At 37.6% G+C, this 26,893-nt stretch overlaps 2 protein-coding genes across 3 annotated transcripts; both read left to right on the forward strand.

Moving 5' to 3' along the window:
* Window positions 1-323: 323 nt before the first annotated feature.
* Window positions 324-7,951, forward strand: LOC100260484 (E3 ubiquitin-protein ligase SIS3). 2 transcript variants are annotated; one of them, XM_019226471.2, is made up of 11 exons: window positions 324-573; window positions 771-809; window positions 1,278-1,344; window positions 1,457-1,530; window positions 4,269-4,407; window positions 4,520-4,612; window positions 4,817-4,882; window positions 5,679-5,798; window positions 6,214-6,327; window positions 6,890-7,048; window positions 7,412-7,951. In XM_019226471.2, exons 1-11 carry the CDS (start codon window positions 545-547, stop codon window positions 7,814-7,816), a joined length of 1,305 nt encoding a protein of 434 aa, XP_019082016.1. In that variant the 5' UTR covers window positions 324-544; the 3' UTR covers window positions 7,817-7,951. The 2 variants fall into 2 exon arrangements, with proteins under 2 accessions (XP_019082016.1, XP_002282957.1); XM_002282921.4 differs by lacking the exon at window positions 6,890-7,048 and having other exon boundaries at window positions 329-573.
* A 1,159-nt stretch (window positions 7,952-9,110) lies between these two features.
* Window positions 9,111-25,170, forward strand: LOC100262100 (protein EXECUTER 2, chloroplastic). The gene is made up of 11 exons (XM_002279698.5): window positions 9,111-9,593; window positions 10,416-10,532; window positions 10,625-10,690; window positions 19,340-19,446; window positions 19,522-19,603; window positions 21,107-21,805; window positions 22,328-22,454; window positions 22,543-22,712; window positions 22,861-22,935; window positions 24,461-24,553; window positions 24,673-25,170. The coding sequence occupies exons 1-11, from the start codon at window positions 9,261-9,263 to the stop codon at window positions 24,772-24,774; spliced, it is 1,971 nt and encodes a 656-aa protein (XP_002279734.3). The 5' UTR covers window positions 9,111-9,260; the 3' UTR covers window positions 24,775-25,170.
* The last annotated feature ends 1,723 nt before the right edge of the window (window positions 25,171-26,893 follow it).

Genomic DNA, 26,893 nt, shown 5'->3' on the forward strand with positions numbered 1-26,893 from the left:
GGTAGTATTGCATGGAGATGTACATTGAAAAATCGTCCGGTAATTTTAAAAAATAAAAAGTTTCATGAAATGTCCCCCAGGTCAGCGAACCTAATTCCAACACGTCAGCAACCATGTCCTACGTGTCACCCACTTGCGTCCGTACAATGTCCCGGCAGACAAAGCTGAGCCACACACGAACCCCGTGTGCGCCTTTTACAGCAAATTGGGCCCCAACCTCTGCACCTCTTCGTATCGTACCCAAGCCATTTTCCGTCACGTATAAGCCAACCCTTGTCTTAACGTCGTCAAGTAACGGCACCACCTCCGTCTACACTCCGTTTAAGCCTCTGTCACCGCTCTTCACTCTCCCCACAGTTCTCCGTCTCTCGCTCTCTCTACTTTCTCTCCCTAACTCAACTGTTACATTTCTCGCACTGTCACAATCGAGATTTTGTAAAAAAAAGATTCGCGGACGATTCGGTTCTCTGAATCAAGCATTTGTTTCATGAAATGAGGATTAGATCTTGGGCACAGTCTAGGGTTTCGGAATAGTCCCTGCTCAATGGCTATCCGAGGAGTAGATTTCAAGTGGTGAGTTTTATTTTTTATATCCCTTTCCGTTTGTTTGTTGAGAAAGCGTGGGAAACAAGAAGAAAAATTGAGTACTGACTTCTTGTGAGATTTTAAATTTTAAATTTTTTTGGTTGTTCCTGTAATTTTTCTGAAACCAGACGGTTGATTAGTGTGCCGAAATTTGAGGTAGTATCATTCCGTTTTGGTTCTTGCAGGTATGATGGGTTTTTCTTGTCGATGCTCGCTACTAGTGTGTATCCTTTGATAGTCATTTCCGAGGGTCTCGTTCACATTTTTTTTTTTTTTAAATTCTTTCAATTAGGTTTGATGACTCTGAATTGGGAACCAATTTGTTGCTTATTCTCAGTTTTTGTTAACATTTGTGTACGTTTTCGTAAGCCCATTGCTATAGAATATTTTAGGTCTTGAATTTTTTTGCCTCTATTGTGATTTGACATTAGGATCTCCTTTTACAATCTGTTCGTTTTACGAGAAAATGGAGGAAATGAAAAGAGTATAAGCGTTTCTAATATCCTGCTCTGCTGTCATTTTAGTTCAACAAAAATGGAAAATCTCAGAGAGAGCCAAATATTTGCATAGGCTAGGGTAGGGGGAGGGTTTTTCCCTCAGCTAGTGTAGTTTCTTTTGTTTTCCTAAATTTTCTTAACAACCACAGGAGGAATGAATATTTATGTATATTCTTTAACAATATTAACTATTAGAATAATTGTAGCAATCAATTGGAAGCGATACGATCTATGTACATATCCGTTGCATATATGGATCATGGTACGTTTCGATTCTGAATTTTAAGGATTGGAAAGTGATTTAATATTTATTTGTACTTCAGCTTGTTGAAAAAAAATAAAATTTTCTTGTTCACATCTTGTTGTTGGTCCAGGTTGACTATACCACTGTGTTTGTTTTTCGGCTCTTGATGTTTGTAGATAATGGGCTTGCTGCTGGAATGGGTTTGTAAGGCCTCCTATCTTATTCCATTGAGCTTACTATTAAACATGAGATGAATATGTTATTCTGGTTTAGAGTTCATCACTCTCAGCTTCTACTTTAATGAAAAAAAGAATCAGCCTTTGTTAACTATGTTGAGTAAACATAAATAATTAAGTTGTCAACTTTCTATACACTCGTGGTATTTTTTTTTTTTTGATAGGCAATACAGAAGAAAACATATATGAATAAGAAAAGCACCTGAATCAAATGTGCGACAAAGTACATGCAAAGCATATGTATGTCACCCAAATACAAACAGAAGGAGAAGGAAAAGAACAAAAAACAAACCCCCTCGCCCGTTGTCCTTACTTTGAACTAATCTAGCCTACAAAGCCAATCATGGTCATGGGAACTTCATCTATATACAATCTAACCCATTCCAAAAAAGTATTCATAAAAGAGAGTTTAATTGCTTGTTGTGTTTGCTCAGAATCTTCAAAGGCTCTTCTGTTTGTTTCCTTTCATAGCTTCCAGGACAGACACACAGGAGCAGAACTCTTAACTTTTTTCTGCTTCTTACCCACGAACGAATCGTGCCAGATTAACAGAGTTCCTCTAACGGTTGAATGCATCACCCAAACCATGTATATACTTGTGGGGTGTGCGTGTGTGTATCAATAGTTATTGTTGGAAGGACATGAAATTCACATTTGTTGAACAATCCTTATACTGGAATGAGCTGCAAGCGAGTGATATGACAATCTAAATGATGGACTGTTCCACTTGAATCTATCCTCAGTGCCACACTGCTTTAATCCTAATATCTAACAGTGATATTCCTGTAATTTGTGTTGTCTACTCATCTTTCTTTTTTATGTGCTTATTTCTATTAATGTAATAATGGAAATTGGAGACTATTGGTGTATTACTTAACATTGTCCCAAAGAAACCCAGAAATTTGGGCTATGTGGCTGAATTGACTTCATTTTATTATAAGAACTATGAACCAATCAGTACCTTTTTAGTTATAAAATGAATGTTGTTCTTTGGAAAAAAAAAAAGAAGAAGAAAAAAGGCAGGTCAGTAAGAACTGTGAACCAATCAGTACCTTTTTAGTTATAAAATTAATGTTTTACTTTGAAAGAAAAAAGAAAAAAGAAAAATGAAAAAAGGCATCCTGACCTGTAGGTGGAGTAAAGACTGCCTCCCCCTTATTTTGAACACTTGGATCCTACTGCCTCAATGCACATAGCAGCAACCATCTGGAACCAGTCATCATTTTTTATGTTGGCTTTTCTTGATTTTTCACATGTATTTTTTCTCTCATCTGCAACCATAGATGGTATGAATACAGCGCCCCACCCGGGCCACCCCCTTCTTCTTCCTTCCCACTAAGTAGCCTTGGTACTTTAGGAAATGTATCAAGCCTTTAACTAACAGGGTGTATGCCACTTTTGCCTGTGCTGTGTGGAAAATAATGTTGCAGAGGACCGTGTGTTCAATAGAGAGAGAGACCTTCTGGTGTATGACATCTCGTACAGACCTAAGTTTGTGAGAACAATGAACGGGCTTTAGCACTTGAGATTTGGCCCAAGTGGTAAAGGGTTGAGGAGGGATGTTCTAGGTTCAAGTCCCAATGGGGACAAAAATATACCTATCAAAAGATTAAAAAGAAAAAAAAAAAAAAAAAAAAAACAATGAGTGGGTTCCATTTAATATCACCTAGTGGAGTTGCAGATTCCTTATATTAATGAAATCAAATAATCTAAAATCTTGTGGTTGCAAGGACTTCCACATATCTGGGAGTGTTTCTGTTGAAGTCATGGCCTCCTTTTTAAGTTAGAACAATATTTGATTACTGAAGCTTATTGATCCAATCACTATGGTTACAGGGGAACTATGGTAATTTTGTTAGTGTAGGTCCTTGCCATTTTCGTATTGCATCTTCCATTAACTAATGTTGAATGAGTTATTCCACTCTGCATTTTAATGCTTATAAATTCATAGAAAAAAGGAGATTTCTGATGATAAACTAGTCATCATTATATTAAACATGTGGGTTTTCCTATAAAACATTGGTGGAGAGAGTGATTGAACAAAAGTTTATCCAAAGAATAAGATTTTTGGATTTACTCCATGTTAAAATCGTGGGTTTCTTAAGAAGGAAAAGAACAATAGAGAAGACATGCTGCCTATGGTTTATGTTGACTAGAGAAGACAAAGAAAGTATGTGTTGAAGTGCTGGAAAAAAGGCATGTTTGCCTATGATATGACTGAAAAGGACCCCATATGTGCAGAATTTATGTAGCTGACTGGAACAGTTGAGATCAGGCTTTATGGGGTTTATGTTTTATTTGACATCTTTTCAGCTCTGTTTTTTATTCTGGAGGATTTGGTAAATTTTGTCTATCAATTTGGTCCAAGTCCATAAAGCATAAGAGGGGAAAAAAAATGAAATGCCTGGATGTTGCTCAACTGTAAGAGTAATTTGCAAAATGTGAGAGAAGTCATTCTTCTAGAGTCAACTTTGTTCTTCTTAATGAAATGTGAATTAAAATAAAAAAAAATAATTATAATTTCTTTCTTTGCATCTGTTTGATTGTCAATTTAAATGAGGTACATATGTTTTTCCTTAAATCTTTTTCTAGAGTGGCATTATTGGTTTTACTTGTTTCTTTGCTTTGTTCTTGAAGGGTGTTTGGTATATTCCTGAATTGCAAATGACGGATTGTTCTTTATTTTTCAATTTTATTTGCTTTTAGGGATTTTGGGTGGCAGCAGAGATATGCTCGCTTTTGTGGAAGAATAGTGGTTCTTTCCATTCTTTCTTTGCTACTTTATCCCTTTCTTTGGGCTTGGACTGTAATTGGTACTCTGTGGTTCACTAGGGCAAGAGACTGTGTAAGATCTTCCTCGCATGTTTTTCTTGAGTGGCCATTGTTATTAATATTATTTGCATTTACCTATCAAAAAAGGGAAAAAAGATGGATGTAATGTGTTGGAATGCATACAGTTACCTGAAGAAGGTCAGAAATGGGGTTTCCTTATTTGGTTGCTTTTCAGCTATTGTGGACTCCTTTGCATTGCTTGCATGTCCATGGGGAAGGTTAGTTGGTGTTTTCTAGTCTTGCTGTATGGTATCACTAAATTCAATTCAATTTGCTCTTGGCATGTGAGAGTATTTCACTTCCGTCTCCTATTTAGTGCCATCCTTAATTTGGGCTACCTGCCAGAAATATAGTTCTAAGATGATTTGCTTGTGGCAAGTTTTATGCCTTTTCATCTGTGTTTTTTGAACTTTTTTCTCCAGTGGTTTTCACGAAGACAAGCACACTTACTACGTGCTCAACAAGGGATTCCTGTTTCAGAATATGGGGTGAGTTCTAGATTTTCACTGAGCTCTGCAATGCTCGCTGGACCCTGAAGATATTGTTTTATACCATCATTTTCTTAAGGTTTTGGCAATTGATCCTTGGATTAAACATAGGATCCATATTAAGTTTAAAAAATTTGAAGTACTCTAGTTTTATGATTAATATCAAAATAGAGTAATTCTTTTATAATCATGCAAGCAATTCTGGTAGAATGAACATTAAGATATTGAAGAAGATAAAGAAAGAAGTTTGCACCCTTGATGTGTCAAACATTTTGAGTTTAGTCTACTTGTTAGAGTTAGGTCATGATGAAGTAAATATGTTTATACCCATGGCTAATCCTTCTGTAGACATATTGAGAGTTTTTTTACCCACTTAAATTTTGAAAATTTTCTTTTTGTGGTTTGGAAAGAAACTAGGACCATTTTAAGTGAACTCATATCAAGCTTCTTCTTCTTCTTCTTCTGAATGGAAGTGTATCAGTATACATATCCAACAATAGAGTGGAATAAACTTCTTAGACACCTCTACCTTTTGACTGTCGTTGAAGTGTTCCTTTGGGAAGTAAACCTTTGTCATAACTATTGAACACTTGGTTCTTGGACTAAATATGAACACATTTTTCTGATATGAAAATCACTTTGATGTATTTCAATATGTTTTGTCTACATTTGAGTATTGACAACACTGCATGAAACTTTTTGTTTTCACTAAAATGGTTCCCAATTGTTTTACATTTTATTTTACTTCAGTTTGCTGGTTCTTAAACTAGACATTTGCTGTGAATTTTTCCTTCAGGTTTTGGTGGACATGATCAGGGTACCAGATTGGGCTTTTGAAGCTGCAGGCCAGGAGATGAGAGGCATGGGTCAAGATGCTGCTGCATACCATCCTGGCCTTTACTTGACTCCAACTCAGGTAACTGTGAATATATTAACAGGGCTTAGAACTAGTCCCCCTTCTCTATTTTGGAGTATGATTTTTTCTTTCCTATGGTTTGGGTATTTGCTCTGCAATATTTGATGTTAGGATCAGTCTGGCCCATGATTTGCAATTCTGTATTTTACTGGCAACTGGTAGCAATTTAAACAAACTCAGTGCTTGGACTGGCACTGCACTAGATATTGACAAGAAATTTGGGAGTGGCAATCCTAGAATGGTTGGATAATGATCAGACACAGGAAGTTAAGAGTCCTCCATACACCATGAATAGACAATGCTAATGGGGCATATGATGCTACTTTCTTTTATGATGGATTATTTACTATTCTCTTTTAGTGGTTAACACTTATCACTCTTACATGACTGGTCTTTTATTTAAATTGGAAAATAGAGGGAAGCAGTGGAGGCTCTTATTCAAGAACTTCCAAAGTTCAGGCTGAAGGCAGTTCCAACTGATTGCAGTGAATGTCCCATCTGCTTAGAAGAGTTCCATGTGGGAAATGAGGTAAAATACTTACCTAGTTCATTGTGTTATCATCTATGGATTTACCAAAAAAGAAAATGTGGAGTCTATTTGGCAATATTTTTTAAAATAGTTTTTGAAAATAGTTCTATGTTGTTTTCAATAATAAAATGAAATGTGGTGGCTATTTGGCAATATTTTTAAAATACGGTTTTTGGAAATAGTTGTAAAAACAATTCGTAGTTGTTTTGAAGAAGAAAATTCTGTTTGAGAACTTAAATTTGAAAACAGTTTTCTTGGCTTATTTTCTATCAAGGTATTACTATGTTATTATGTATAATACAAAAGTTTCCAAAGTATTTTCTATATTTTCAATTATTTTTTCAAACAGTCTACAATGAATCACTCGAGAAAACCTAAATTTATTCTTTAAAATAATCCTATTTTTAAAAACCTGTTTTTAGTTTAAAAAAAATTTGTCAAACCGTGTTTTTTTAACTTGGAAGGCTACTTTCAATTTTTTTATTTTTAAAAAAAAAGTCATTTTCAAGAACAAATTCCAAACAAACCATTAAAGTTTATGTACTAATTTCAACTTTAATAGAAGGTTTTATACTGGTTGCAACCCCACACAAATTCTCTTATGTCCGGGATGCTGGCTGAGCGAGATGCAGCTGCAAAAGTGATGCAGGTGGAGCTATTAAAGGAAGGAAAATTAGTGACACAAGGATATGTTTGGTTCTCGGAAAATTTCAGGGAAAATGTAAGGAAAAGAAAATACAAAGAAAAAGTAGAAGGAAATAAGAAGTGAAGAAAAATAAAAAATAAATTAAAAGTTGATAAATAATTTGTATTTACTACTTTAAATTCATTTTATTTATTTTAACTCATCTATATAAAGATTAAATAATTTAATAATATATAAATTTTTAACTAATTTTAATTTTTTTTGATATTTTTTTGTAAGATAATCAAACATAAAAAAATTATTTTCTTTTATATTTTTTTTTTCTTAGTATTTTCTAAGTACCCAACATAACCAAAAAGAAAAGAAAAGAAAATCAGACTCAAAACTGCACTATTTTGAAGGTATGCCACTACTGCGTGCTAACTTTTGATGATGCAGGTTCGTGGCCTTCCCTGTGCTCACAATTTCCATGTGGAATGCATTGATGAGTGGCTCCGGTTGAATGTGAAATGTCCTCGTTGCCGCTGCTCAGTCTTCCCAAACCTTGACCTTAGCGCGCTGACCCATTTTCGGGCCGATTCAGAAAGATCATCTGCTAGTGTGGTGACAGCCACTCGTTATGTGAGAGTCCAACCTCCCAGCCAGGGCTATATGTTGAGATTGCAGGGCTTTCTCCGGCCAGTCCGGACGGAAAATGCAGGGGCAGGCAACGATGCAGATAATGCTTTGGAAAATGCTGAGAATGGTGGTCTGCCAGTTGTAACGGATGATCTCACAAACACAGAACCAGCACCTTTTGATAATGGAGTGCTGGTTCATCACTCCACCCCACCTCAAAGTTAAGACCATTTCTTGAATTTTCTCTTACACATTTTATGTTGGCATCTAACTGCATGTACTGAGAGAAGACACCTGATGCTTATACTGGGTTTTCATTGTAATGAAAAGAATTTATTGATATGAAGATCGTTTTTTTCATTTTTTTGGGCCAGCTAATGGAGTTCGGATTATTGCTGCTTTCATTTCCCCTGTCCCCTTATAATTGTTTTGAGTTTACAGCCATGTACCTCATGAACATGAACCCTATAAAGACAGTTCCATAAATATGAAGCATGTTTTGGTATAGAAGTCAAAGAAATATATATATGATATCTCACACCATCGCTCAGGGCGATGGCGGTTCATTTGGTATGTACAGATGCGTTTAAAAGGCCTTAGAAGTCGTGAGGGTCTGAAGTGAGAGCCAATGGGCGAGAATGTGGGCTTAAATTATCGTAATTGGTTCTTGCAGAAAGGTGACAGAAACTACTTCCAAAGGGGGGCCTTCAGGCTTCAGGCTTCAGGCAGGTATACATTTAAACCAATCTTTTTGCCTGATTGAAAATCATCCCATTTTGTGTGTTGATGCAGAGTGCCTTGTCAGATAGAAGTGAGCCATTCTTGGAGCAATGGCATGTGGTTTAAAGAGAAGAAGAGAAGGTGGGAAGTGGGACCTGGAGTTCGCGGTGGTTGTCATTTGTCCACTCCTTTGATACTGTAGATGATTCTATCAAGTGCGTTTGTACTTTGTTTGCACTTTGAAGCCAAGCTTTCTCCACTTGGATGATATTTACTATTTTACTAACGTCAGAGTTTTTATATTAATTACATATATATAAATATCAAGATATTATTTGTGGTGTACCGTGTTAAAATTGGCCTCCACGTTGAATTTTACCCAACTTTTCATTTTCACAACACGTGTACTGCGCTGCGCTTGGTCTCCAAGGGCCGAGTGCGCAGTTGAGGTTTACGGGTCACAAGGGCCAGCACATGACTTTATAGCTTTTAAAAATATTAGTTATAATAATTTCACCACCCTTTAAATACAAAGCCAATAATTTCATGGATTAATATTTTTAGGGTTAATTGAAATGTTATCCTGTAGACTCATATAGTCATCTTTCTTTATTATTTTCCATTTAGATTTTTATTATGAATTGAGAAAAATTATTTTTCAAATTTAATTTTATTATAAATAAGAAAAAATCAATATATCATCAAAATTAACTGAAAATTTATATATTTTTAAAATTAATTAATTTCATTTAATAAGTGAATATATAATAATATTTTATTTTTATTTAATTCCTATCTCAGATTTTTCAAAACCAAACGTAACATTAATATATATGCCACTTTCATCTTTTATCAAAGCGCAAGTGTCACAGGGGTTGAATTATCCGGCGATTCTATCCATATATCAAAAGACGATAAAAGGAGGAGGAGAAAGAGAGAGGAGAGAGAGATGGCGCTGACAAATGCCTGGGGCATGGGGCACATAGCCTCCATGACTCAGTTCAGGCCGTCCAAGTCCTGTTCTGATGCCCTGTTATCTTCTAAGAGATCTTCGAATCTCAAGCTCGGCTTCTTCTTTGGTTGGGGTCTGGGTTGTTCTGTGTACCACAAGCCGGCGGATTTCAGGCCCCGCAAGAGTCCCAATCTGTGTTGCCGTTGCAGCAACAACCCCACCATTGCGAATAACGGGAATAGCAGCTCTTCTTCTGGATGGGATTGGAATCAATGGAGTCGGCATTTCTCTGAAATTGAGCAGGCTGAGAGCTTTGCTTCTGTTCTCAAGGTACCTTTTCTTTTCATTTCCCGTCTCTCTCTTTTTGTGAATCACTGATTCTGCGAAGTGGCTTCTTGATTGCGTGTGCCCAATTGCTGAATTCGCTGAAGTCTTGTGAGTATTTGAGGGTTATATATTGTTTCTTAACACACCCATTTCATGTTTCTCTCTATATCTTTGGCTAAGTCACTTGTCATTCTTAATTTTTGTTAAGTGGGTTCTTCTTTAATTGTGCCTAATTGCTGAATTTGATCGGATTCATCTTAGTATTTGAAATTTTGAACTGTTTCTATGATCGAACGGGTTGTTATCCTGATTGGGCTCTGAATACAGTGTAGCCGACTGCTGAATTTGGTTAAGAGTTTTTTTTTTTTTTTGGCTTAATTATTTGAGACCCAGGGAACATTGAATCTTTACTCTTTTTTTTTTTTTTTTAGCATAAAAAACAATTATTCGGTTTGGTTTTTGTTGGCTTGCCATCTTTTGAAAGCCAAAATAACTGACAAGATTGGATTCAAGATTGTTTTTTTTTTTTTTGTTTGAATTACAAATTTTATTATGTGGCTCTATTGATGACTTCTGTTAATGTTGGAGAATGTCACATGATGAGCCACAAAGAGCTGGTCAATTGATTGATTGATCTATTATTATTATTTTTTAAAATTTAATGATGAATTCCTGTATAATGAGTCACAATAATAGATTGAACTTAACTAAGATCCAGGTAGTTGAGATCTATCCCTGTTTCTTAGAGCTGGGTAAATGTTCCAATTTCAAACATGCATAAGTGACGTGCATGATTTTGTTTTCACTGGAGTCTATGCTTTACAGTTTCAACTAGAGGATGCAATTGAAAGGGAAGACTTTGAGGAAGCTGCCAAGTTGAAAATGGCCATTGCAGAGGCTATGTCAATGGATAGCGTTACTGAAATCATGTCTCAGTTGAAGGTTAGATTTGTATTTGGATCACTATTAGTAAGTATAGAACTGAATTTAGAACATTTTTGACTCTTGAGACATTTTTCATTTTTAACATGCAGAATGCAATAGATGAAGAGCGCTACCATGATGCTTCAAAGTTGTGTAGACATACAGCTAGTGGACTGGTAACTTTCTTAGCTACAATTGGCCAGTTATCTTTGAATCTTTGATTACCATGGATAAAAAGGGCAATAAGCTCTTCTCTTTTTTTTTTTTTTGATAAGTAAAAGATATGCATTAAAAAAGGCAAAACGCCGCACAGCATACAGGAAGTATACAAAACAGCATAGGCCTCAAAAAACAAAACAAAGGATCACCTCCCATTAAGTGGAGGCTATCCACTCTAAAAAGCCTATAAGGGAGAACGCCTCCTCACCTACATACAATTTGGCCCAACTCCACAAGTTACAAACAAAAGAATTCTTTAACTTTTGAACATTCAAAACCCCCCCCCCCCCTAAAAGCTAATCTATTCCTCTCCTTCCATACCGTCTAAAAAATGCACAACGGAATGGCTTCCCATATCTTTTTCCTTTTCTTTCCCACAAACGAGCCCCTCCAACTAGCTAAGACCTCCTTTACAGTTCCCGGAAAAACCCATTTTACATCAACTAAACCAAAGACAATATCCCATAAAGCTCTAACCACTGTACAATATATAAGGATATGATTTACACTTTCTTCTTCACATTCACACAAGAAACACCGATTTGGAAGTTGAAATCCTCTTCTTTGAAGACTATCCAAAGTTAGCACCTTCCCCCATGACGCCTCCCACGCAAAAAAAGCAACTTTAGTTGGCACTCTTGCCACCCAAATGCTTTTATGGGGAAATCCCATAACCTCAGAATTCGTCAACAAACTGTAAGCTTCCTTAACCCTAAACTGACCACTTCTTCCTTTTCTCCATATAACTGAATCTTCCTCCAAAGAAGGTTTAAAACCCCTCAAAATGTGGAGGAACTCCCCAACCAACTCAATCTCCCAATCATTGAAGTCCCTCAAGAAGTGTAGGTTCCAGTTTCCTTGACCCGAATTTTGATCCCACATTTCCTCAACCGTCAAACTCTGATGCGCAGCCATACCAAAGAGATGAGGGAAACATTGAGCCAATGAAGAATATGAGCACCACACATCTGTCCAAAAGCAAATCAAGTTGCCCTTTCCTACACGGAATGTTATGTTATCCCAACACCAATCTGATTCTTTCCAAATCTCCTTCCAAACCCCTACACCAACCGCCCCATTTCCTTTTTTGGGCCTCCAATCAAGACCCTCCTGCCCATACTTCACCTTAATCACTTGTCTCCACAAAATATTTTTTTCACATGCATACCTCCATATCCACTTGCCAAGTAAAGCTTTGTTCAACAAAGCTAGCTTTCTAAGGCCTAGCCCACCTTTCTCTTTGTCTGTACAAACCACCTCCCATTTAACCAAATGCACTTTTCTCTCCATGTTTCCCCCTCCCCACAGAAAATCCCTTTGCACTTTCTCAATCCTTCTAACAACCACCTTTGGCATTCTGAAAATGGACATTTGGTAGATTGGCATGCTAGCCAATGTACTTTTTATTAAGGTGACTCTTCCTCCTTTAGAAATGTATTGCCGTTTCCAAAAAGCTAGTCTCCTCCTCACTCTTTCCTCCACCCCATCCCATATATGCGCTCTATTTGGGGCCCCTAAAGGAAGACCCAAATACTGAGAAGGTAGAGTCCCCACCCTACAGCCAAGCTCAACAGCCAACTCCTCCACCTCCACCACCTCACCAACTGGAATGATTTCACTCTTGGCTAAGTTAATCTTTAAGCCTGAAGCCGCTTCAAACCAGAATAAAATCCACCCCAAGTAAGTTAGGTGATCCTTTCTGGCCTCACAGAAGATAATTGTGTCATCAGCAAAAAATAAGTGAGAGATGTTCAAAGAAGGACCACTTCCACCCCTTATGTTGCATCCTGATAAGAACCCCCCCTCCACCGCTCTCCTGATAAGCACATCAAGCACTTCCATCCCCATGATGAAGAGGTAAGGAGACAGCGGATCCCCTTGTCTAAGGCCTTTAGTGCTAGGGAAGAAACCTGCAGGCACTCCATTCACCAACACTGAAAATTTAGCTGACGATAGGCAACTCCACATCCACCCCACCCCACCCATTTAGACCCGAATCCCATCTTTTGTAACACCTTCACCAAGAACTTCCAATTGATGCAGTCATAGGCTTTCTCTATATCCAACTTGCATATAATGCCCTTTTCCTTTTGTCTCTGCCACGTGTCTATTACTTCATTTGCAACTAAAGACGCATCAAGGATTTGTCTTCCCTTCACAAAGGCATTCTGAGAAATGGATACCACCTTACCAACTACTTTCTTCAGTCTGTTAGCTAGCACTTTAGCCAATAACTTGTAAAGCCCCCCCAAGAGACTAATCGGTCTAAAATCTCTAAGGTCCTCAGCCCCACTCTTCTTGGGGATCAGCACCAAGAAGGTATTATTAAGACTCTTGAGGAAAGAACTGTGGTCATAGAAGTCTTTGAACATTTCCAAAATTTCCTCTTTAATGAACTCCCAGCAACTTTGCCAAAATGCCATTGTAAAGCCGTCCGGACCAGGGGCTTTATCCCCATTCATCTCCATCAGAGCTACATAGATTTCCTCCTCTGTAAAGGGCCTCTCCAAGGTCTCAGCCTCTTGTTGGCTGATCTGGTCTAACCGAAGGCCCCCTATGTCCGCCTTCCACCCCATATCTTCTGAGAGCAAACTTTGGAACGTGCTAGCAATTCCTTCCCTGATTTCCTGCTCCTCTAACAGCCACTCCCCATTGATCTTTATTCTCTCCAAATGATTATTTCTACGGTGAGCGCTTGCCATACGATGAAAAAAGCCCGTGTTTCTATCCCCCTCCTTCAGCCATATTTCCCTAGAAAGCTGTCTCCAATGAGTCTCTTCCATAATCACCCATTTCCTATAATTATCCTTTGCTTCTTTCTTAAGCTCTGTTTCCTCCACAGTCAGAATTCTCCCACTTTCCTCCCTATCCCAAAACTCCACCTGCTGCAGGGCTAAGGATTTATTGGTCTCTAGCTTCCCAAAAACTTCTCTATTTCAAACTTTCAATTTCTGTTTGACTTCCTTCATCTTAATAGCCAACTTGTAACTACCACTGCCTCTAACCTCAATTCCTTGCCACCAGCTGCGCACTAAATCTTTGAAGCCCTCAACCTTAAGCCACATATTTTCAAATCTGAATAGAGTTGGGCCTCGTCTTATCCCCCCTCCCACTAGCATAATTGGGAAATGATTGGAGACCGGACGGGACAGCCTACATTGACTAATCCCATTGTATTGGTCAGTCCAACTAGGGGAAACAAGGAACCTGTCCAATCTTGCCCAGACCTGATTGTTTTGTCCCCCATTCCAAGTAAATTCTCCCCCTTGAAGTGGGAGATCCATCAGCCCCAGGTCATCCACTATTTCCGCAAATTTCCTCATTGCTGAATTCATTCTCCTCTGGCTGCTCCTTTCCCTCGGAAACAAGGTTATGTTAAAGTCCCCCCCTATACACCACGGGTCTTCCCACAGCCCTCTAATCGCCCCCAACTCATCCCATAAAGCCTCCCTTTCCATCTTGGAGAACAGGCCGTACACTCCCGTAAAAATCCAAATCGCCCCATTTTCTACATTCCGGAATCTACAAGATAAGGTAAACTGGCCCTCTTCCCAATCTAGAACCTCCAGGGTCCTTTTATCCCAGCACATCAGAATTCCTCCCGAAGCTCCTTCCGCATTCACAACCTTCCACTCAAGGAATCTGCCAGAGCCTATGCTTCTCGCAATGTTATCCGACATCGCTTGAATTTTAGTCTCCTGAATACAGATTACGTCCACCCTCTGATTCCTTATAAACGTCTTAATTACTTTTCTTTTAGAGCTATCATTTGCTCCCCTCACATTCCAACTCAGAATTTTCATCTTCATTGGACAATCATAATCTGGCGCCCTTTGCCCTGTACCGAGCCTTTCTGTTTAATCCCCCCCTCATAATTAATGGAGCATTCCAGTCTTTTTAACTCCCTTTCAAACTTAGATTTTTCCAATAGCTCTTTACTATGGATTTTCTCCCTTCTCTTTCTGATTTGAGACAGAAACTTCAGTATTTCCTTCTCCAATCCCTCCGTGGGGAATCCCAGGAATTGACTGAATTTTGCCAGATCACTCTCCTCCCATTTATCCTCCTGCATTCCTCTATCTGTTTGAGTATCACATATGGCACCGACCTCAAGAATCCCCCTTTCCATAGCACTGCTGCTTTCCTTTGCTCCCACCTCCCTGCATCCATTGCTCCTCTCAACACAGCCCTCATATACCGTTAGCCACATTGTATTGTCAACCCGAACCCCCTCATTCCAATCCCCAGAATGACCGAAAGACTCCACTCCCGGAGTCCGATCAAAATTAAGAGAGTTGAGATGAGAAATCCCCAGAACCCTTTTCCCCCAAGACCCCAGCCCCTTTCCATACCTCGTTGATTCCTCTTCCAGTGCCTTATCCGTCTCTGATATCCTAACCACGCCATTTAACTTCCTCAAGTCCTCAGTCTCCCACGCAACAAAAGGCTCTAGCGCATGAGTCATACCTGGATCAGGCCCCGTCAACAGTAGGTCCTTCTTCTGAGAGATATTCTGGTCTTGGCCTGCTGATGAAGAAGATGGGCCCTCCCTTGTATCTACACTTCTAACAGACTGTGTACCATATCCCTTTGAACTTGGGCCTTTGTTTGATGTCGAGACTGGGCCTGTATTGGAACAGCCCACCTCATCGGGCCTACACGACGGGCCTGCATCTGGACTTAAAGCCACCCCTTTTAACTTTAATCCCATTACTCCACTCTTCAGCCCAGGCCCACCGTCCCCTTTTAACACCTTTTGGCTGGCATTTGAACTTAAAGGGTGGACTGCACCAGATTGGGTCCAAGACGGGACTATTGGGCCTCGACCTTCATTGGATACAACCCAACCCCCAACAGCCCTCTGCCCACCCGTCCCATCTCCTGACGGATGCAGGTCCTCGAGCCTCACGCTCACCCACCCCTTTGTCACTCGCTTCTCCGCGCGTGAGGACTCCTCACCCCCAACCTCGCTGCTACACCGGCCGTCTGCTTGTCTGGAAGACCTCCTTATCACCGGACGGCATTCCCACCATAATGCTATCTCATAGACCTCCTCTTCCACTACGACTTCCAAAACACTCGGACGAGCACCACCTCTTCCCCTCACTAAGATTCTGGCCCACTGTAGCTCACCCAACGTCTTCGTTTGTTCATCGGCTGTGATAAAGCCACCGCATTCGTCCCCCACCTTCTTCAAAATCTCTGGGCTCCAAAACGAAACTGGAAGTCCAAATAATCTCACCCAAATCTCCTTTGCCTTCTCCTCCTCTGTCCAGCACCCACTCCTCGGACTCCAAAAATCCAACCCTACCTGGACTCCTTCTATCGTGCGATTTCCAGAAGAAACAACACGACGCGCCTCTTCCAAGTCTTCAAAGTCCAGTAGAACCCTTCCCTTTTCCATTTTAACCAACCCTAGGCTACCTTTAAGCTCCCACGATTTTGCCCAACGCTGTCCCAACTTCTCAAGATCATCCTCTTCCCCTACGTTACTCCTCCTGCTCGCCACAACACAGTGTTCCAACTTCTTCAACAATCCCATCGAATCCTCTCTTTTGACCTTCACTGCGATCGCGTTTGGATTGCCCAACAAAGCGCGTTTTGCTATTGTTGCGTATGAATTCCCCCCAGCAATTTTCCCCATAGCCTTTCCTTCCTGGGTTTTTGATCTACTAACAAAAGCACCTATCACCTCTTTAATCTTGTCCGCCATGGTCATCCACCCTCGCTTTTCCTTTCTGCCTCTCGGGACGAAGATGCAGAAGTGTTTCCTCTCAAGATCGGAGACCCCTAGCCGGATATACTCCCCCGCGTTGTTTATCCCTCGTGACATAGAGAATGTTCGGCCCTGTTCCTTCCACTCCCTTCCCCATCCTGTTTCTTTCTCATCCATAATACAGAGTTTCAGACCTTCCATAAACAACCCTAGACTGTCCGCACCCAACCGAACCCATGACTCAACCCCTCCCTTTTTGTACTTATGCTTGGAGATAGGCAAATATTTTGACATCATCTTTCTTTTTTTCTTTTTTCCTTTTTTTTTGCATTTTTATGCCTAATTTACGATGAACCTATTTTCGAGGCTATTTGTAAGACTTGAAGACATTTCATATTCACAAAAATCATAAAGTTAAGCAAGCAGAAGATTTCAGACTAGTGTTATCAAAGGCGATCTCCTGGGTTGCTTAGGCCACTAGGCCAGGTGGGGCAGATAAAAGCCACCTCTTAAAGGCCTAGGCAAGGCGGCTTAAAAGAGGCAATGCTTAGGCGATTGCCTTGGGATAAGGTGCAAGGCATAGAGGTGGTTGCTATCAACCATGAGTTAAGATTAAACATACTTAGATTGTAATTTAATTCGATCTAATATTAGATTTAATAAAGTATAAGATGAAATATTATGTTATTAATCATAGTGATAATGAAATAGAGGGCTATCAATTTAGTCTTGATTAAAGTGATAATAATTTTAATGTAGTGATGACTATGATGATGATGCCCAAAACTTTTCTAGGATATTTATTCTTTTATTTTGTTTTTTAGATGTCTGTAAAATTAGAATATGCATTTTGGATAGGATGAATTTCTCTAAACAATATGATGTTTCTTATGATGTGGGATATAACATTTAACACTTTATTACTATTTTTTTAATTTTATAAGACACTATGAGGAGTGTAAAATTAATAGTATTGATTGTTGAAGACAACGCTTGTATTGATTAAGTATCGAATAGGCAAAAATATGTGTATATTTTTTATTGCCTTACTGTACTCATGTTATCGCCTTTTGCCTTAGGCTAAAAAGAGTCCTATCGCCTTGACATCACCTTTTTCTTTTGACAACATTGTTCTAGACCTTTGTTAACTAGGAATGACCCATGGATACTTTCTTGGATCAGCATGGAAAAAACCATGGCTTGCCTTAAAGTTTCATATTAACTGAAAGGTAAGAAGGAAGTAGAAGAAGATACTTCATTGTTTGAAATATCATCAGATGCTAGGAAAAAGTTCAGGAGTCAAGACAAAACATGCTATCAATCAAATGCAGAAACAAATTTATCTTCTGATGATGGATAGAATTGTGAAAATATGGATAGAAGAGTTCATTACTTACAAGGTATATTGCAAGCTAAGTCTTGGTAGGTTGTCTAAATATTGCAGGATCATATGCCAGTAGTCTTTGGAATTTTTCACTCCATGTCATGGCAAAGTTACAGTTCTTTGCAGACACAGATGAAAACTGAGATATGTTTTTAATTAAGAGAGAGAGAGGATACAATGAAAGACGGGAAATTCTTCGAAACAGAATGAAACTAACAAAGCAACCTAATTCCCATTTTATTTACACCCTGTCTAAAGGTCTAATATTTTTTTTTATAAGAAAAAAAATATGTATTCAATGTGATAATAAGCACATGAGAAGGATGAAGAGTCCTCCCCAAAAATACAAAGACAAATAAAAAAATATATGACTGAACTCCTCTTCTATACTAAGGAGACCTCTGCATTGGAATACTACATGTGAATATACAAATAAAGCATCTCATCACTTCATAGGGTTTATCTCATCTCCATCCAATAGAGACCTAATCAATGCTCCTCTCGTTGCTATCCATACCTTTTTGTTCTACACAATGAGTTCCAATTGAGCTAAACAACATCGACAAGAGTGCCTTCGAAAGTAATGGTACAGGTTGCATAAAAAGATGAATAGAAATGAATTAGGTCTAAGTGAGTTTCTGAAGTCCTTCACTTGTCCTAAAAAATCCTACCTTTCGTTTTCACCACACATTTCAAATCAAGGTGAAGCAAGCTGTTTGCCAAAGGACTTTGCCTCTTTGGTACTCCCTAAACCCCTATAAGAGATAGTCAATAGGTCACATATACTACTTAGGGAAACCTAATCCAAATCAGCAAGATTGAATAATCTGTGTCATAGCCCCAAAATCAGCAGATAATGTAGAAAAAGATGATCAACCATCTTTGCATTCTCTATGCAAAAAATGCAATAGTCAGTACTAAAGGTTTTGTAAGATCTTTCAACTATAACATGTCATTGGTGTTTACTTTCTTATGCGTCACTAGCCATGCAAAGACCTTAAACTAATATGGAGCTTTAGATTTCTGAAGAAATTTAGCTGAAGAGACAGGAACTGGATTTGGTAGATCAGATAAGGCTAAGGGGAAAAAAGACTTTACCGAAGATAAGCCTGAAAAGGATAAAGGCTACTTGTTGCTATAGAATACTCCTCCAATCAAAGACGAGCAGGCTGCTTTAAGGGGGGTGCTACTGGGCCTGTAAATTTGGATCCAGTTTAATGATATTGTTCTCATTTACAAATTTTGAAACCTCAGTTTCACGAAGCTTTGTTTGTGAAATGGATTGTTTGAAAGATGGTAGCAATTACTCTTGACGTGAAACTGTTTTCCTAGTTCTCTGCCTTGTCAGCTGTTTTTTTGCATCTCTGAGTTCCTAAATAAGTGGATCATGTTTCACATTCATGCATGTTACTTAAGATGAACTTAATGTGACTTATTATTAGCTCAGTTTGATTATTATACTCATGGCATCCTCATGGAAAGCCTTTTTAACCCATTGATTTGCAGGTTGGGTGGTGGGTAGGCTGCTCTGCTGATTCTGATGATCCCTTTGGCAGATTAGTTCATATAACACCTGGAGTGGGAAGATTTGTTGGCAGGAGTTACAGTCCTAGGTAAAAAAAAAAAACTTCTGGTATCAATTGATTCCTGATATCCTGAGGAGCCTTACTGACTATTTTTTATTGCAGACAACTGGTTACTGCATCTGCAGGAACTCCACTGTTTGAAATTTTTGTGGTCAAAGATTCGGATGAGAAGTACATTATGCAGGTGAAATCCAAATACCTTTTTTTATATCACAAATCATTTTTTATTTATTTAGTCAAGGTTGATACTTATGTTCAGTGATGACCAAGCTGCCTGCCTAACTCAGCTGCTACTGAGTTTGGCTAGACTCAGTTAGCACAGATGCAGAGTCAGGATACTTTAACTGTTTGACTGACTTTTGTTTAGGAAAACCATTTTTTAAATTCAAAATATGCACACATATCTGCGACAATGATGTGTGTATTAAGTCTTCATTCGTACATTATTTCTTGTAGTTGCACTTTTCAAATTTTGGTAAATCTAGAGTATCCATTTGGTAGATCCAAATGTATGTTCAAATTCTCAATAATCAATGGCAAAAGGGATACCATAAATCTTATTTATGCGAAACTTCTCTATGGAATTTTCTCTGGAAGTTCCATTTATGATTGAAGGTGAAAACATTTTTTTGATTGTTCCACGATATGGTCCGCTCAAGAAAGGATCATATATTTTAGGCAAAGACTGGTATAGTGGTATGTAAAATGTTCTGCAGATCTGGAAAGTTTTTTAGGACTTGAAAGGACTGAATCTTCAGCCACCATTAATATAATACTAAACTAATGTTACCTGCATAGCTGGTTTTGATTTGAGACTTTGTTGAGTTGGTAGCATAGAATGGCCGTCAAGGTCCAAGCCTCAAAAGTGCCGGTCCAGCCTTAGATTGATGTGAATATAACCGTTCAAGATCATTCCAAACCCTTTTGGTGACAATGCCGTCTTAGAAGTGCAATGAGTATTATTATAATTATTTTTAAGTGTCCCCATCTAATTGGGGTTTCTAACTTTGATGTCCAAAGCAAAACAAACTTCTAGTTGGTTCTAACTCTGTACCAGGTTGTGGAGAGACCTGGTTAGCTTACATCCTGAAATTTTCAAGCAATTCTTTAGCACATATAAATGACCTGTCTTAACATGTTCATCACTGGCCTGGTTTGAAATCTAGTTGGGTCTTGAAATTTAATGTTACCCTGGTCTGCCCCTTTGGGAGTTGGGTTCATGCCTTGTGTGAAACTAGGCTGGATTTATCAGCACATTACTGGACCTGCTAGTCATTTAGTTTTCTTTAAGCCAAAGAATTTCATTGAACATCCTATTTTCCATTTCATAAGCTTGGACACGCAAAAAGATTTGGTTGTTTGTCAGAAAAAGCTTGATCATTTCTTTACTTTCCTTTTATTTTGTCTAATTATTTCTTAATTAAAGAGAGTTCTATTTTCCAACTTCTGTGTATTGCTCTTAGGTTTAAACTGTTGCATTGTCTCAGACCACACATGCAACAGATTGTCCAACAGTGAATACTCTATAGAGATGCTGAACTTTTCTTTTGATAATTATCTGGGCTGGGGTTTGCCCCATCTCCTTGCATCTCTTATGTGGAAAGTCTTGTTTTCTAGGGTCTTTGAAGGTTTCCAAATTCTTTATGCTGTTTATGCAAATTGCAGCTGATATTATATCCTTTGACAGGTAGTATATTTGCAGCGAGCCAAGGGAAGTACAGCGAACCCCACAAGTTTGACATCCAGGCCCACAAAAGGCTCATCCTCTTCTGAAACTGAGACTGCATCTGTAGTAGACATTCAGGGGAATGAAGGTAAGACAGAGAAAAGAGAGGAGAAGGGCATAAGTATTGAGGGGGCAACTGAGGAAGGGATAAAAAGTGTGATAAATTTTCTCAAAGATAAAATTCCAGAATTGAAAGTCAAAGTCATGAAAATTAATGTTCCTGATGAAGTGATAGAGGATGGTGATTCTGTGAAGCAGTTCATGCAAGAAGATGATGAGAAGACACAATCTAGTGAGGATTCTGAAGATGAAGCTGATGACTTGGACAAGATTCAGCCAGATGAGGTTGCTCTGGGAGGAGGTAGTAACACAGCAGAAGATGGCCAGAATTTGGATATGAAGCTTTTTATTGGTGGGGTTTTGCATAATAAAGAGGATACATCTTCTAAGGATGATTACGTGCGTCAACCAGCTGAAATTAGAGACATGGAAAGAGATTCTTTTGTGCTACATGTTCCTGTGAGAAGTCAAGATCATGATATTGGAGAAAATAAGGTGTCCAAGGTCAAAGTGGCAGCAATAGCAGCTCAGGGCATTTCTGAACTCATGCCTTCTGAAGTGGCTAAAGCATTTTGGAGTGCTGATAAAGTTTCTCCAAAGGTAAGATAGAGATCTGACTCATTGAATATGGAAAATGAGATCTGGAGCTTTTGCGTGATCAGACTCCTATATATTTGCTTGCTGTTAGTGTTATCAATGAGCTTCTTGTGATGAGCATTAGGGGGATTACTTTGAGCTTAACAGGCTTAATTTTGATTTTTTGATTTTTTTTTGGGAAAACACCTCCCTTGTGCTTGTTTCTTTGAGTGATTTTATGATCAAAATAGGTATTATTCTACTTTCGACTGGTGTCCATGACAAAACATACTAAGGTTTTGATTATCTATTTCAACGTCAATCTTGGTCTAGCTGCTAATGGAAGGAATCGCTAATACTTCTTGGAATTATCATTTTTTTTTTTGTCGAGGTAAATTTTCATATTTTGGAAGAGGTTGATATTGAAACAAAGAATTTTGAGAATTTGATCAAAAGTTGAGTCCTTGGTCATGTGGGCTTCTTTACTTTTCTACTGCACTGGTTTGCTTCTTGACAAAAAATTAATCAATACCTTTTTTGTCTTAGGTTTCTAGAGATGTACGTGAAATTGTCAAACTCGCTGTTAGTCAGGCACAGAAGCGGAATAGACTATCTGAGCATACAAGTTTTAGTCGGATTACCACTTCCAAAGGCAGCTTAGATCCATTTGATGGTGAGCTTGTTTCCCTTTCTTTTCTTTCTAATTTTCAATTCAAGTAATGAAGTCTCTTTGAAAATAAGATTTTATGGTTGAAGTATAGGCCTCTATGTCGGTGCATTTGGCCCTTATGGAACTGAGGTGGTACAACTAAGGTGTAAATTTGGCAACTGGAATGGAGGGGATGACAATGATAAGTCTTCAGATGTCGAGTTCTTTGAATATGTCGAGGCAGTGAAGCTAACAGGAGATCTTAATGTTCCTGCTGGGCAGGTTTATATCTTTATAATTTTTTTAGTTACACCATTCTGTTTATTATCTGCAATTATGTTTATTTCTTATGCATATAAATGGTATTTTTTCAATTAATTCAGCTTTTCTTGTTAGAAAATTCTAATTCATGTATGTTTTGATTCCTTAGGTGACCTTTCGTGCTAAAATTGGGAAAGGGAGTCGTATCCCCAATCGTGGAATGTATCCAGATGAGTTGGGCGTGGTAATTATGCCAGATACATTTGTGTGTGTGTGTGTGTCACATGTGCTCACGTGCAGTGCATCTCTCTCTCTCTCTCTCTCTCTCTCTCTCATACTAAGCACAAGAGGTATTTTCACCTCTAATTCGAAACCATGAGTAATCAACAAATATCAACTTTTCTAAACCTTTAATCTTGAATGGCTCTTAGGCTGTTTGGTTGGTAGTTGGTACTAAAGAATTGAGGATCCTTGGAAAGGTTTTAGAAGACTCTTGCCAGTGCTTCTCATGGCATACTAAGAAAATTTATAGTACACTTGGAAGGAGTTTTAGACTTGCAACAAATGAAGGAAAATATTAACCTTTATCCGTGGGAAGTTATTTATAGGGGACTAGATACACATGCCTCATTCATCTTGTTTTGTGCATTAACCAATCTTAATAGCATACTAGCATTTACTGTCATCTTGCTTTATTATTTACAAATAGTAACAGCATACTAGCATTAGCCATCATATGCCTCGTTGAACAATGCTATACAAACCTCTGTAGGACAGTACTATTTTTCCTTTCTTAACCAGTGGACCTCATTTGCATGTCAAACATTGATAGCCTTTTACATGGAACTAGAAAACATATGTTCATTATAGTTTAATGTAGGTGTTATATTCATCTTATCCCTACAAAATGACATAGCTGAGTTGATGTGACCATTCTGTATTTATTTATTTTATTTATTTTATTTTCTTAATTTTTCATGTCCCAGTCTACAATTATATCTTTGTGCAACATCATGTGTTCCATATCTGTACTTGATTCACTTTGAAATAATGGTAACTGATCCACTTTGAAATAAATATGTAATAGATATATCATCTTATGAAAGTGTTGGCAGAAATTGATGATGAAAAAGGAATACATGCTTTCCTCTGTCAGACCCTCCTGTTGGTTATGTCTGTAGTTAAAGCTATCAATTTTACCCAAGAGTGTAATCTGCCTCATGTGCAACCTCCTCTTGCTTGCACATGGATTCATAAATGAGGGAAATAAAAGCGCAGTAAGGTTCAAATGGCCTCTCGTGAGCAAGGCTTTGATACCAAGTTAAGTTTATGGATTGACTCAAAAGCTTAACTATTTGCTAATAAACTCACAATGTATATCAAAGGCTAAAAGCCTTAGCACCTGTATCCAACAGTCAGCGTGTTGGGTGCATATCCTTAAAATACCCATACTCATGATGTGTCCAATACAGGTAGTTCATGCTTTTTGAGTTCCAATTAACATGAATAAAAATGAATTTTCTTTTATGACTGGTTGCTTATTAGTTTTTGGAAATCAATAAATTAGACACTTGTTTGTTTCTATGCTCTTGTTTCATTGCTTAATACACTCCTCTTCCAATATCTTTTCTTGTGCATTCAATTGAAATGAAAGTTTATTTCAAAGTGGAAACGTGAATGTTCATTACCTCTCCTTATTGGGTGCTTCCAAATCAGCTGCCTTGGATTTTCTGAACATGAGAACTTATTACAGAAGCTCTTTCATCCAGGTTGCAAGTTACAGCGGTCAAGGGAGAATAGCTGAATTTGGATTCCGCAATCCCCAATGGGTTGATGGTGAACTTCTCCAACTCAGTGGCAAGGTAATGAAACTATCTGGGATATTTGCTTAGATTCTATATAATACTATCTTTAGTTGTAAGTTACAAATTGAATTTTAGTTGCTTTCATTTTGTTACCTGTGTAAAATATGTTCATTCAGGGCATGGGACCATATGTCCGAGGCGCAGATCTTGGTTTCCTTTATGTTGTTCCTGAGCAAAGTTTCCTTGTGCTGTTCAACCGTTTGAAACTACCTGAATGAGCCATGACCTATAATCTGTTTAACCTGACACCCCTTTGATTACGCCAGACTTGGGAGTCTTTAGATGCTGAGAAGAGAGGTTTTTTATATGGTGTTTTGAGGGAAGAAGGCAGTTTTACCCTCACTACGAAGTTATCACTTTGTATGTATCATTATATGCCTTTATGGGAACCTTTCCCTTTTCCCTTTTCCCTTTTCCCCACTTATTTGCTGAGATGTATATCAGTTTTGCTTCCTGACCAAGTATAGAGTGACTAGTGGTAATATAATGCTGTTTAAGGGTCATTTGCCGTGTGGTTGTAAGGTATTCCTTAGCTTCTTTGTTTACATTTTTTCTGTAATATTTGATGAGCCTGTTTCCACTTTTATTTTTTTATACAAACTGAATTGCGTGCATGAACTCAACCCAGCAATCATGAATGGAAGATGCCCATATTGATGGTGTGTACTTTAAAGCATCAGAGGATTTGCAATTTTATGAACCAATCATTGAACACATCATAAAAGATCATAGATATCACTGGGCTATTATACACTTGACAGCTGAAAGAATGAAATCCCAAAAGACAGAAAGCAAAATTTCTTATGGCTTTGTAAAAGCAGAAACCAAGCTCTATTGGGGTTTCTTTTTGTTATTCAAGGTGATAAAAGCCCATGATGTTGGAGAGAGAAGGCTTTGAGGTTTTTTACGTGGTGTTTGAGGAAGATGGCAGTTTTACCCTACTACCAAGCTATCTCTTTGTATGTATCATTATATGCCTTTATAGGAACCTTTACCCTTTTTCCTTTTTTCCCACTTTTTTGCTGAGTTGTATTATCATTTTGCTTTGTGACCAAGCATGGAGTGACTAGCGGTAAGTTGGTAATATAATGTTGTTTTAAGGGTTATTTGCCAAGTGGTTTTAGGGTATTCCTTGGCTTCATTCTTTCCATCTTTTGTAATGGGTGATGAGCCTGTTTCCACTTTCTGTGTAAACTGAACTGAGCGCATAGACTCAGAATTTTGGCTCAAATTGCCCTATTGCCAAACAAGATATGGGTTTTTGGCATGTTTTAAAAAAACTATCGGTTTATTTATTTGATTAATTTGAAACCGTATTTTGAAAATGCAATTTCTATATAAATGACAAATGATAGTTTGAAAATGAGGATTTTAAATTTGCATGAAAGCCATAGTTTCTAGATGCGGTTCTAAATATCTTTCTTTATTTTTAATTTTTTTAAAAAGCTAAATAGCATTTTGAACACTTGTTCGGGGAGAGGGTCAAAATGTATATTTTAATGAGACAATTGTGTTTTGGGCCACTTGGGCCAAAAAATTAAGATTTAGTCCATATAATTTACATAATTGATGAAACGATACAGGATATCAAAAGACCAAAATACCCATTGACCTTTTACATAATTTTTTTTATTTTTATTGCACCATTATTTATACAACCATAATAATTCTATTTTAACCATTTGGGGTTTTCATTGCTTTTTAAAAAAAATTTTACAAATAATTGAAAATCAATATTATTTTCTATTTTAAATTATAAATAAAAAAATTACGTTCATAAATTATTTTAAAAAATGCTTTCTAAAAAAATGGTAATATAATTTATATTTTAATATTTTCTTTTTGAAAAAACATTTAATTAAAAAATAAAAACTATTTTAAAAAATAAAAATTGAAAACCTTGTTTAGTGTTATTTTTTATATGAAAATAATAAAAAGAATAAAATTGCATTCATTGATTATCCATTAAATTTTATATGAAAATTTTTTATTCTTACTTATAATAAGAGTAAAAAGATTCGATATCTTTAAAAAAAAAAAAAAAAAAAAGCTAGAAATGAGTAATATTTAATTGAAAATAGAAAGGGAAAAAAACACACAAAAAAATTCAAATTTACACTCACTATTTGCCTATACAGAGGTTAAAGGTATTTTAGGAGTTAATAAAGGTAATATCTTTCAACTTAATTTTTACACTTTATCTGGGTCTTGAACTTAAATATGTATTATATATAGATCTTTGGTTAATTTTTGGACCAATTGGGTCCAAAACACAATTCTTCCATTTTAATAATCTATGTATTAACATCAAAGAAAAATCAATTGATTGTTGGTAAG

This window comes from Vitis vinifera, chromosome 17 (assembly GCF_030704535.1).
Source record: "Vitis vinifera cultivar Pinot Noir 40024 chromosome 17, ASM3070453v1".
NCBI classification, from domain to species: Eukaryota; Viridiplantae; Streptophyta; class Magnoliopsida; order Vitales; family Vitaceae; genus Vitis; species Vitis vinifera.